The 12,151-nt window shown below is 34.6% G+C and overlaps 1 protein-coding gene across 1 annotated transcript in view; it reads left to right on the top strand.

Annotated features, from left to right (window-relative positions):
* The window catches only part of TM9SF4 (transmembrane 9 superfamily protein member 4), a 60,102-nt gene extending 56,101 nt beyond the window's left edge, over positions 1-4,001 (top strand). The window contains exon 18 of the mRNA XM_089232801.1: positions 2,275-4,001. Within this exon, the coding sequence (XP_089088927.1) occupies positions 2,275-2,424 (150 nt within the window). The 3' untranslated portion in view covers positions 2,425-4,001. The remainder of the gene's footprint in view (positions 1-2,274) is intronic.
* The last annotated feature ends 8,150 nt before the right edge of the window (positions 4,002-12,151 follow it).

A 12,151-nucleotide genomic window follows, 5' to 3' on the forward strand; every position in this document is an offset into this window, starting at 1 on the left:
GTAACCCTGCACACTGTTTTCTGCTCCCATATCTCAAATATAATAAAAATGGATTAATAGATCAATTTTTTTACTCTTAATTCCTTGTGTTATAACTCTTCTTGCTTTAAAATATTGAAATGTTCAAAAACTGCTGGAAAAAGCTATGGGATCAAACAGACCCCCCTCCCATTTCTCTAGATATGGTCCCCCGATCTGTCTTTCTGGAGTTGAAAGTCTGCAAGCTTGGATAATTTTTTTCAATTCAATTTTGTAAATTAATTTCTGTGGAACACTTTTCCTTATACCCTTTACTTTACACCTGCTGAAAATCAGAGGAAATACCTACTTCTCTCTCATTATGGAAGATGGCATTTCACAAGAGGTTTGGTGATTTCTATTATTGGGTCCTCTGGGGGGAATTTTTCGCAGGATCCCTTCCAGTGAATTTTTTGTGTAAAGAACAAGATTTTACCTGGGCCTTGCAAACTAGAATCCTGTCAGCTCCCCTTATGTGTGGCACATTGGTTTTGCCCCCAGAAAGGTAGATTGGGGTAGATATAGTAATCGTATTCAGTAACAACCTGTTGACTTTCTTCAACAGAAACAAAGAAAATTGCAAAATTAAAGGAGTGATTCACCCAGAATAGCAACAATATTTTGTTATAACTGTGCTAATATTGATAAATTTATAGCATAACGTTTGATCACTTTATTTTTAAAAAAATTTATGATCTAACAGACACCCATTCAATATCTATTATTTCATCAAACAAATATTAGCCATGACCTACCAAATAATTTACATGATGACTATTTATTATTATGATTACATTTATACTTTTATTTTAATTTATTACAAATTTCTTCTACTTTTCAAAATGACTGATATAAAAGGTTAAGGAGGCTTTGTATGCTTATGTCCTATGTTTTAGGGTTATTTCATTAAACGATTTTGAATTTATTTTTTTTTTACAAATTCATAGTCTGTATATAATAGTGCATGTCTTCATACAACAATAATCATCAAAAACTTAAAAGAATGTTCAAAATTTATCATTTCATCATTATTTTGGAAAAGAAAAGAAATCCCAAAAATTTATTTCATGTCAACAAATGTACCTCTGGCAGAAAGTGTTCGTTCACCTACGAAAACACTAGCAATATTATGTTTAAAATTCAAAAAACAAAAATTAAAAAATATTTTTTTAAATTATTGTTAAAATCAATCATTCTGAATTCGGAATAAATTTAAAAAATCATAAATTTTTGCTGGGAAGAAATGCTTAGAAGAACAACTTATTGCTTCTATGCCCCAAAGGATGAAAGCCATCATCTGGGCTAAAGGTGGAATTACGAATTATTAAGTTTCTTATTTTAGATCCCATAATCGATCACTTTTTCCTCAAAACTGAGGTGATTGAACTTTTTTTCTCAGGTGTTACAAGTTTATAAATTGATTTTCATGGTCAAATTGTTAAAAAATTTATAATTTTTTTCATTTATTCCAAATTCAGAATGATTGATTTTAATAAACATTTTCACTCGAAAAAAAACAATGGTTTTTATTTTAGTTTTTTGTGTTTTAAACATAGCATTGCTAGTGTTTTCATGAGTGAATGGACGCTTTCTGCTAGGGGTAGTATAACTAAGGACAAGAGTAACAAGGATTAGTTAACTTGCACATTTTTTTTTTAAGGTTTAAGATTTTTAGTTACATAAATAAAAGGCCAGTTAGGTTGTTATATTTTCAACTTCATAATTTGCAATTTAATTGTTCAAGTTTTTGTCATTTTTAACATTTATATATGCTCATGTTTTAAAGTCACACGTGCCAGACTTTCTTTAAATCTTGGTTTCTTCTGTTTCTGGTTGAAAGATCTTAAATGGTGAGCCAAGGGGAAAAGAAATGAGTTGGTGTTTCTAAACTTGTATCTTGATTTTGTTATACAGTAGACTCTTACTAATCTGGCACATATCAGACCAGAGTGTGCCGGATTAACAAAGTTGCAGATTACTGGAGGTTAGTTGAAAAAAACCCATTCAACTAATATAAACTTTGGCGTGCAGATGCGCGGTAATATTTTTCCTCTTTTATGCTCAAAGAAAACCCACCTAAAATACTGGACTACTGGACAGGCCTGACTAGTGCATAACCAGATTATCAAGAGTCTACTGTATTTTGTAGTGAAATGTTTTTGGGGTTTTTTTGTGAAAATTCAACATGATTGTGTCTTGAATGATTTTGCTATATGATTGTTGAATAATTTTTATTTAATTACCTATATTTTTCAGCTGGAAATCACCGAGTTCATCCCCACTCTCTTATATTTTGGATACACTACCATTATGGTTCTTACGTTTTGGTTGTTAACAGGAACAATTGGCTTCTGTGCAGCTTATGTTTTTATTAGGAAGATATATGCAGCTGTGAAGATAGATTGATTTTGTACCATGAAGGATAGAAACATCATTTACTGAAATTAAGATCCCTATGAGATATGCATTTTTGTTCAATATTGTTTCTATACCATTTGAAGAAAATGGGTGTTCAGAGAATACACAATTGTGAAAAAAAAATGTAGCATGCATTCAAAAAATGTAGCATGCCATTCATATTTAATGTGCTTACTGTTTTTTTACTTTCTTGAGATTTTTTTTTTTCATTTCATGCCTAGTGTTTTGCTGCCAAAGAAAGGAATATTATTTTTGTTTGTTCGTTTTTTAAATTTTTTGTCTATGTGAACTCCAAACAGCCAACAAAATGACTTCTTCATGTAAATAGTTATTAGTTTGTAAGAGAGATTGATAATTTTTTTTTCATAATTTTTTCATTTATTTACTCTTCTAGGTAGGCTAGGCAAGTACATGCTAGCCTTATTATTTTCATTCTTTGATTTCTATCTGAAAAACAAGGTACAGTTTTCCCCCAAGGTTGTGGTGAAACACTTTAACACATTTTTTTCCCTGATGATTGGAGATGAAAAATGACCCGTGAACTCATATTAAAAGATAAGAGTTTGACAATTTTCTAGTCTGTGGATGAGGTCAGTAGTGATTTTTGTTTTATGTTTTGTTTTTGTCTGACATCTCCACAAAGTTACCATAATCATGAGACTTTGAGAAACCTTAAACTGTGCTTGTTTGGGGGGGGAGGAAGATCAATTTTTTTTTCTGCTGAAAAAGGGAACAAAATGTTTATTGTGTGTGTGCATATGCAAACTGTATTTAATTATATAGGTTGCTCCAAAAAATATATTGTTCTTTAAAATTACCATTCTTATGACACATTTATTCGTTGAACATAGTTTCTTCTCATGCAAAGGAAATATGTTATTAGAGAATATTCAGTTATGGAAAAAAAATTGAATATATGTGGCATATATATTTCCTTCTTAAAGACATTTTTTTAAATTTGTAACAATTTTTTGCTTTTAAAAGAAATGATTTATTTTTCATTCTCATTGAGATTCAGGAATAGATAATTCATGTTTATAGTTTGTCAAAATATTGACATATTTGGCATATAGTTTTGTGTTTCATCTATTTGTTCTCTTAAATAACAAAAATACTGTTGATAATGATTCAATTTTATGCTAACCTTATTTTTAGACTAATCTTATTTTAAAGTGTGTGAAATGTTTTTCTGAATATTTTGATGAACTTCCGCACATTTCTTTTATGACTAGTTACAGAGAAAAAAATTGTCTGCACATGTCCCAAGCAAACATATTGCTACTGTTGTTAGCAAATGAATCCATTCACTCTACCCAAGTGAATATCCATAAGCTTGCATTATGAGGATGAAGTTTTAATTATTTTATTATTTATTTTTTGTATTTACTGAAAGATTTCAATTTTTTGAAGGGAAAACAGAATACGTTTTGAATTTTTTATTCATGTGTGATATTTCCGTGAAGCTGCTGTGATGCACATGAAGATTTCTGCATAGTCGTATGCTGTCAAATCTGAAAAAAAAAATTATTTTGCCATAATGTTGGGGAAGAAAAGTAAAGTGTAGATTTTGTGCAAAATTTAATATTTCATATTGCTGTAAAGAATTTGAAATCAAACTCAAATGCAAGAATTTAAAAAGCCCTCATGATCACATTTTTGTCCAAATTTATGTATGGGAAATAAGGATCATGCTAAAACTTTATTTTGATTGACTTCAAGTCTGAAGTTTTATTCTAAGAGGTTTATTTATTTTTTTTTTATTTTTTTTTTTTTTTTGTTTCAAAAATTGTTCTTTTCATATAACTCTTGATCGAATTTGACCATAAGTAAGTGTATGGATCTGAATATCTCTTATTTACTTTTGCTTTTTTTATCCTCACTAAAAGACCAACTCCTCAAAGAACCAAGCTATCCCACTCCCACTATATACCATTGCCACCATTATGCTTAATTAACAGATACTCTTTTCCAACTAAGTCTCTGATTTAATGAATCTTGTACATATCAGGTACTTGATTTAAATATGGAGCTTCAAAAGTGATTTGGTTCTGCAACATATATTCCTTTGATTCTCATATATAAGCTATTGCTGCTTGAGAAGAAAAACATGAACATAAACTTCATGGCATACTCAAATTTTTTTGTAGCTTAGATCCTTATTGTGCTTCCTTGGTTCCTAATCTGAAATTATTTTCAATATGTTCTTACCCTTGGGAATGGTGTTTCTTGGTTGACCAGATCTAGGTTATCAGTTGACTATATACAGCCTAATTATGCTTCAGAAATTGATTTCAAACAACTTAGTTTTCAAAATGTAAGACATATCCTGCAATTGAATTTAAAAAAAATCAATTTTAATGTGCCAAATGATACATTTTCAATAGAAGAGAAAGGCTTATCGACCAAAGAAAAATTGGTTTTTTTTTGTTTTTTTTTTCTCGTGGCATTTGAGCATTTGTCAGATAAAGAAGGATTTTAAAGTGTGCAGGATAATTTTCAAATATTTATTTCACCATCCAGAAAGCAATCAGGTCAATGAGCTTTTTTAGGTTTGTTTTAATATTTTTAGGGCATTTATTAATTTGAGCAAAATATTGATCATCCAGGTTTTTTTCTGATTTTTGCTGTTTATTCAGGTTAATTTATCAATTTTAAAAAGTATATGAAAATATATGCAGGGTGAAAGTCCATTTCAGCTCAAATCACTTGTGAACTGTTGGTTACAGAAACATGTTTCCAATTGAATAAAGTATCCAAATAACGTCCCTATTTTCGGATTTGTCTTTCTTTTACAAAAATTTGTTTTTTACCCCCCCCCCCCCCCCCCGAGCACAAGCAAAAATAAGTATGAAATAAAGGTTTGAATTTAGATCAAACACAATATGTGATTCTCATGCTATAAACTATACACAATATTGACACGTACAAAATAATTTTTGTATGCTAATTGACCATCTATTATACATATAGCAACATTGGAAACCAGTATTTCCTATTTTTGCTGAAACCAGGCACTCAATAGAATGTAGATTTCATACTTTGTCTATAACATATATATGGTCACTCACTGATGACTTGATAGTTTGTAGAGAAAGACAATTTCAAAGTTTTGCGTCAGAACTTCTTGTGCATTCTGTTGACTCTTCAATATATTTTATTGCTCTTTTATTTTATTTTTTTTAAGTCCTTAACACAAAAATTTTCAGTTTTCATTGCTTTTGCAAATAAATGTATTTCACTGCAAAAAATTTTAGATGAATTTGTGATATGACTGAAAAAATAAGCTTTTCAGTGAGAGATATTTGATGGAGGAGAAAATATTCTCTGTTGTTTATAAGTTTGCTGCTACTTTCATATTTATCGAACAACTCCCATGCAAAATAAAATTGTTGTGAAAGCATGTATAGTTTTCATAGATATGTTTTTAGTGTATAATGTAGGTTAAGCTCAATATAAATATTCAATTTATACTGATTATGTTTGAGGCAAACCGGTTGTAGTTTGAAACTGTTTTAGATGAGTGTTGAATTGAATTTAAACTTTTATTTGTAACTATGAATGCTCATTTCCAAAATTTTGTCAAATGTACCATCATGGATATCATTACATCTTTTCCAGGTGTTAGCACCTGAAATAGATGAACTGTAATTAGCATTCAGATTTAAAATAAAGTTTTTAAAAAACTATTGACTTTATTAGTGTTATATCTATGTTACAAAGTTAAATGAAATGTCTCTTAACACCTTATTGGTGAGCAAATAGGTTTGATAACTTGCGGACTGGCAGCCAGCATCAGTTTTATTGCGTTGAGTTCACTCGCTTCGGTGAATTTGATGAAAATATACAAAATAGAAATATTGTGTGGGGGAATATATACAATTAGGGATCACCCGTGCCATCTCGCTTAGCACCTTATTTGGTGAGCAACATGAATACGACAATATGAGTACGCACGTGTGTTGTGGACATGAAATGCATGAAGAACTTAAATAGAGGAAAGATAAATATACACACACACATATATATATATATATATATACATTTATATACATATATAACTGTCACAGGCTGAGTCATCTCTCTATAAAAAAACAGATATTCATTTTAAAAACACTATAAACGGCTCTCTTAAAATTTTCCTTTTGGCACATGGTGCCAATTATCTCCAATATACAGAAATAGTTCAAACTACAAATGTAAAATGTTCACCTGTCGTGTTTGTTACTCCTCTGAAAAGCAAGTAAGGCAGGACAATAACGATTTAATTGTTGTCCCTGTATTAAGACCAGGATGTAAGTCAACTTCATGTGGTTTTGCAACCAAAATGAAAATACAATAAATATTCCTTTTTTTACTTTAATTTCTTAAAAACGAGCACTAGCTCAAACTTTTTCAATTTATCGATGTATCGTATAAAAAAATATGAGTCTTATGTCTTATTGAATACAAGTGTTAAGGAGGATTCCAAATTACCTAAGATTGAATTAGGGTGATTGTTCATAAATTATCATTAAAGAAAACTCTCACAAAATATAAAACGAATGATCGTTGATCCAGTGCTCGCGAACGCCAAATCGGATACGAGCATAGAGCACTGGGTACTTCAGAGAGCACCATGGTGCTCATGAGCAACGGGTTGAAGATACCTGGCGTACGTCTTTGATCCCAATATGCGTTAGGAGATATTAGGCAGAGTTGAAGAGATTTTGCTGACAGGGAGGGAAGGGGGTTTAGTTTAGTTTAGAACCGAGCACGCCCAGGCTCTGTCGCTTTTGCGATATGAGCTCATTGATCGTGGGCGTGCCGGAGAAAACACAAGCCGGCCGGGAAAGCACATCCGGTTCGGACCAACATACCGCCAACCCCCCCAAGCAGCACAACCATACCCCCACACTCAAACCCTCAATCCCCAGACACATCACCGCTCGACAAAGTCAGGACAGCACCGCGAGAGCGATTCCCTCCCCCTCCGTCCCGACAAGGCCCCGCGAAGGGAGACACCCCTACCATCCCCACCCCCAAGAACTTCTATTGTGGATATGAGAGAACAATTTGTTACTGGACGGGAACATCGCTTCTCATCAAGGAAAAAAGGGAAGGGGGTCAAAAATGGCTAAAAATCTGCTGACATAACAGTTGAACTGCCCCTAAGCAATTTTGTCAGGGAAGGGGGCAGATTTAAATGCGCACCGGTGTCGCACATAATCGAAGCTGTGGCCTGAAGCCATCAAAAGAACTTTCGGTCAATTTCGCTATTGATCAGCTCAAGCTAGGGCTTCTCAGATTTTTTCTGGCCGTAACACAAACTCTCGGTCCTATCTTCCTTCGGGCATTTTACTGCCATTTTACCTCTAAAATAAGTTGTATCAGAATCGCGTGAGGGAAACCCTAACAATGTGCGTGCATTTCCACTAGGCCCGGACTTAGGAAGTTGCGAAAGGCGCGGTCGCACTCTGCCGCAATTTTTCCAAAAGAAACCCTTTCTTTTCTTAGCAAATGTGGGGGAAATTTTTGATTAAAGTTTAATTTTTTTTCATTAAATTAACATTGATTGTAAGAAGGAGGCTTCTCAGTTTAAAGCCCCCGAGATCATTTTTAGTGTTTAATTAGCTTTATGAGTTTTAAAAAAAAACCTTCAACAAACCTTTGTTCCCCAATCCCCCTTCACCTGTCAAGTGGCAGAATGGATGGGAACTTCTCTTGTCTGTTTTGACGAGAGCTATAATATCGCTTCCTATTGTATTTTTTTTATTCTTGACCCCCCTAAAATCCACAACCTTCCCCCTCCCACTTCTTCATTGGAGGTGCAAATTGTGCACACAAGGTGAATGTTGTAGTTTTTCTTGCGGTGCTCAACTATTGATGTTCCACAATAGCCTCAAGCATGGACATCGCAAAATAACGACTGCCCTTTAATAAGACAACCACGAGTGCCCCCAACCCCCCAGCGTCAAAAGCTGTACGGCCCGATGTAACGTATATGCGTATGTATGAACTGACATCATCATCATCATGCCTCCCCCCAAGACTTTCATGTCTATCTCCGCCTATTAAGGCAACTTCTACTGTCGTTCAGAGTAGTGTTTTGGAAACATTCTTTCCTGGGAACCCCTGAACTCTCATGTCATGATGTTTCCCTAGAGAGGCTTGAGAACTTCCTCGTAACTTTTAGTTATAGACATAACCATCTGAATCATCTTCTCATGTATTTCAGACATCAATGTGATTGTCACTCCTTCAGGCAACACCAGCACATTGCTGCATTTTTATGGTGTCCAGATGGGCATAGGAAAGAACAAAGAATAAAGCATCTAGACCAGTGTTTCCCAAAGTGGGCAATATCGCCTCCCTGGAGGTCGATGGAAGAGTCCGAGAGGCTATAAAAGCTTAGGGTTTAGTATAGGATCTTATGGGTTGACTTGGGGGCGGTGAAAAAATTTTGAATAAGGAAGCGTTGAAACGAAAAGTTAGTTTATGATCTACACCAGCGGTTCTCAACCTGTGCTCCGCGTGTACTTCTCAGGGCTAAGCTCCGCTCTAAGAAAATTAAATAAATCAGTAAATTTAATGAATAAATATAAAATTAAAAAAATTGGTGTACACAGGGCTCCACCACAGAAATTATATAATAAAAAGGGCTCTACTAGTCAAAAAGGTTGAGAACCGCTGATCTAGACCATAGTTTTCCAAAATTTTTGTTCCATCGCCCCCAGCTAAAAAAAACCCGTAGGGTCCCATGCTAAACCCATAGCTTCTACCACTCCCCTGGACCAATCATTCCATCGCCCTCTTGGAAGCGATAATGCCCTCTTTGGGAAACATTGATCTAGACCAGCGGTTCTCAACCTTTTTGACTCGCGGAGCCCTTTCTGGTATATAATTTCTATGGAGGAGCCCCGTATTGCTATTTTTCATTCATTCATCAAAGTTACTGATTTATTATATTATTCAAAAATACTTATTTTTTCCGAATTTACTGTTTTTTGTATCTTTCTCGAGCTGCCGCGGAGCCCCAAGGGTTCCACGGAGCACCGGTTGAGAACCGCTGATCTACAGCCGAAAGGTTCACAGAAGGATTGTTCGTGGACCAACTGAAAACCTCTAACCGCAATATTAACAAAAGCGAAGAGCCTACAAATGTAGGTTGTGTTTGAAAAGAGCAATTTTTTTTCTGTAAAGAACGGGAAAGTGCTAATTTTTCAGTCAACGCTAATCGTCTCATCTCTACTAGCTGAGGATGAAAAACTGGACACAGAATGTGAAAATCGAGGATTTAGATATAGCGTTTTTTTTTTTTTTACTCTTCTCCCCCTGCTATAGTCATTAGTGAAAAGTTTCTTCCCAACATCTGTAGGAAGACGGATATACAGTATATAAATTCTGAATTTAATTCTATGTAATGACAATTTTTTACTACTGAACTTCTGCAAAAAAGGTAAGACGCGTTTGGTTTTTTCCTTCTTTTTTCTCAATCTCACTATTCCTTGCACAGTACCAATATTAGAGATGATTCGTTTCATGAATAGAGGTTTATTATGCACAAAAACATTTGTAATACAAAATTTAAAGGCTCAAACTTTTAGAATGTAAGCAGAGGCGTACGCAGGGAGGAGGATGTGGGTTTCGTTCCCTACTCCCAAGATGAACAAAAATTAAAAATTAAATTAAATATTTTTGTTTAAAAAAATTAAAATATCGAAATAAAATACTTTCATATTCTGTTTACATCAATTTCTGTTAATTTAAATGCTATTTAAAAAGGTTGGAAACTCAAAATTTCTCTGAAAGAGATTGCTTGTGCCTCCCAAACCTTTTTAGTGGCCCCTCGAAAAGTCAATCGTGCCTACCCCCTGGATGTAGGTTACGTTGCAGTCCGGTTAGTTCGTTCGTTCTCTGATAAGGCCATGAGTTTGCCTATTATTAAAAAAATTATATCTGAGAGTCCTTAGGTTTAGGCTGATTGCAGATAGTGTTGTTAATATATTCGACTCTTCGAATTCTATTTCTGCAACAAACTCTTGCTTTTAAATAAGTAATAACATTGAAGAGCTCATATGTAGTAGTTTTTAATTATACAAAAAAAAAATTCATATGCAGTAATAACGTGCCTCATAACGTTTTTCTTTATTTTTGTGAATTCTTTTTTACTTGTTTCTATTACTTCCATTAATATACAAAAAAGACAATAAAAAGAATTGGAAAAATGACCAAGGTTATCAAATTGCAATATGTCATAAATGTATGTCTCTTCAATATAATTAGAGCCACAACTAAGTAGAAGCAGTATAGACATTTCTAAACAAGACCTGAAAAAATATCGTTTTAGAGGATTTATCGTTATATCGAGTATGGTTGTAGCGAGGTTTCACTGTATATGCTTATTATTTATATACAGGGTGCATAGGTATAACAGGCCTATTGGAATTTTAATTAGAAGTATGCTTCTGTGTGTGTGTGGAATCAACGGTTCGCAGTAAAATGCCAGACACCCTGTTACTTATGCACCCTGTATGTATAAATACAGTAATAAGCATTATACTTATGCTGACCATACTTTTTCGAGAGAAATACGGGAAATTGGAATTCCATATACGGGAAATACAGAACTTCACCGATTATAGCTAAAAATGTCACCAAATACGATGGTTGTCGTCGATTGTCGCACCCGCATGTAACACCCCAGGGAAAAAGAAGGCCAGAAAGCACAGCCGATCACATTGGAAAAGAGGCAGATTGGCCCACCTGCACCACATGTAAATTACGCCCCCCCCCATTTGGTGCTGTGGCACAAACTTTTGAATTTGTCATACATGCATAAGCGGCGCACGATTTTGGATTGTTTGTACTGTTCTTGACATGGTGTTTTTTTTTATATATCTGTAGTATGTTTTGATGTGGCACACATGCATTTCTCTGCACATGAATTTTGGCAAATTGCAACTTTGACTGTCGCACCCGCATGTAAATCGATAGTGAAAAGAAGGACAGGAAACCAGACAGTTCAGAGGTGCAGGAAATAACAAGGAGTACAAGATTGTATGTCGACAAATCAAATGACTTCATATGTAGTCAAGAATAACGCGACGATTGAGGGCCTTGTCGCGAGGAGTTCCATGTTTTCTTTGATGAGGAACAATGTTCCCGTCTTGTAACATATTGTTCTCTCATGTCCACAATAGAGGTTCTTGGGGGTGGGGGTGGTCGGGGGTGTTGGGACGGAGGGGAGTCGCACTCGCGGTGCTGCCCTGACTTTGTCGAGTGGTGATGTGCCCGGGGATTGGGTGTGGGGATGTGGTTGTGCTGCTTGGGGGTTAGCGGGGTGTTGATCCGAACCGGGTGTGCTTTCTCGGCCGGCTTGTCGGTTTGAGTTTTCTCCGGCACGCTCATGATCTCACGATCAATGAGCTTATATCGCAAAAGCAACAGATCCTGGGCGTGATCGGTTCTAAACTAAGCTAAACTAAACATTGCTGAAATTACAAAAAATCACGATGGCGGGAAATGAAGCATTCCTGCAAATTGCAGTGGATTAAAATGAATTCCGAGAAATAAAACGTGCACCAAGACAAATGTGGGAGAACAATATTCTTATTTATAGTTGTAATTATCATAATATAATTTATGAGTTGAAAAGTAATTTTAATCTTTGACTTCAATAAAGAATAAAAATTCAAGTAGGCTTCGTGCAAAAAACGGGAAAAACCGGGACACTTTT

The sequence above is a fragment of the Pholcus phalangioides genome, unplaced genomic scaffold (genome assembly GCF_987345545.1).
Source record: "Pholcus phalangioides strain wild (caught in Gottingen) unplaced genomic scaffold, Ppha-v1.0 ptg000007l_1, whole genome shotgun sequence".
Taxonomy (NCBI): Eukaryota; Metazoa; Arthropoda; class Arachnida; order Araneae; family Pholcidae; genus Pholcus; species Pholcus phalangioides.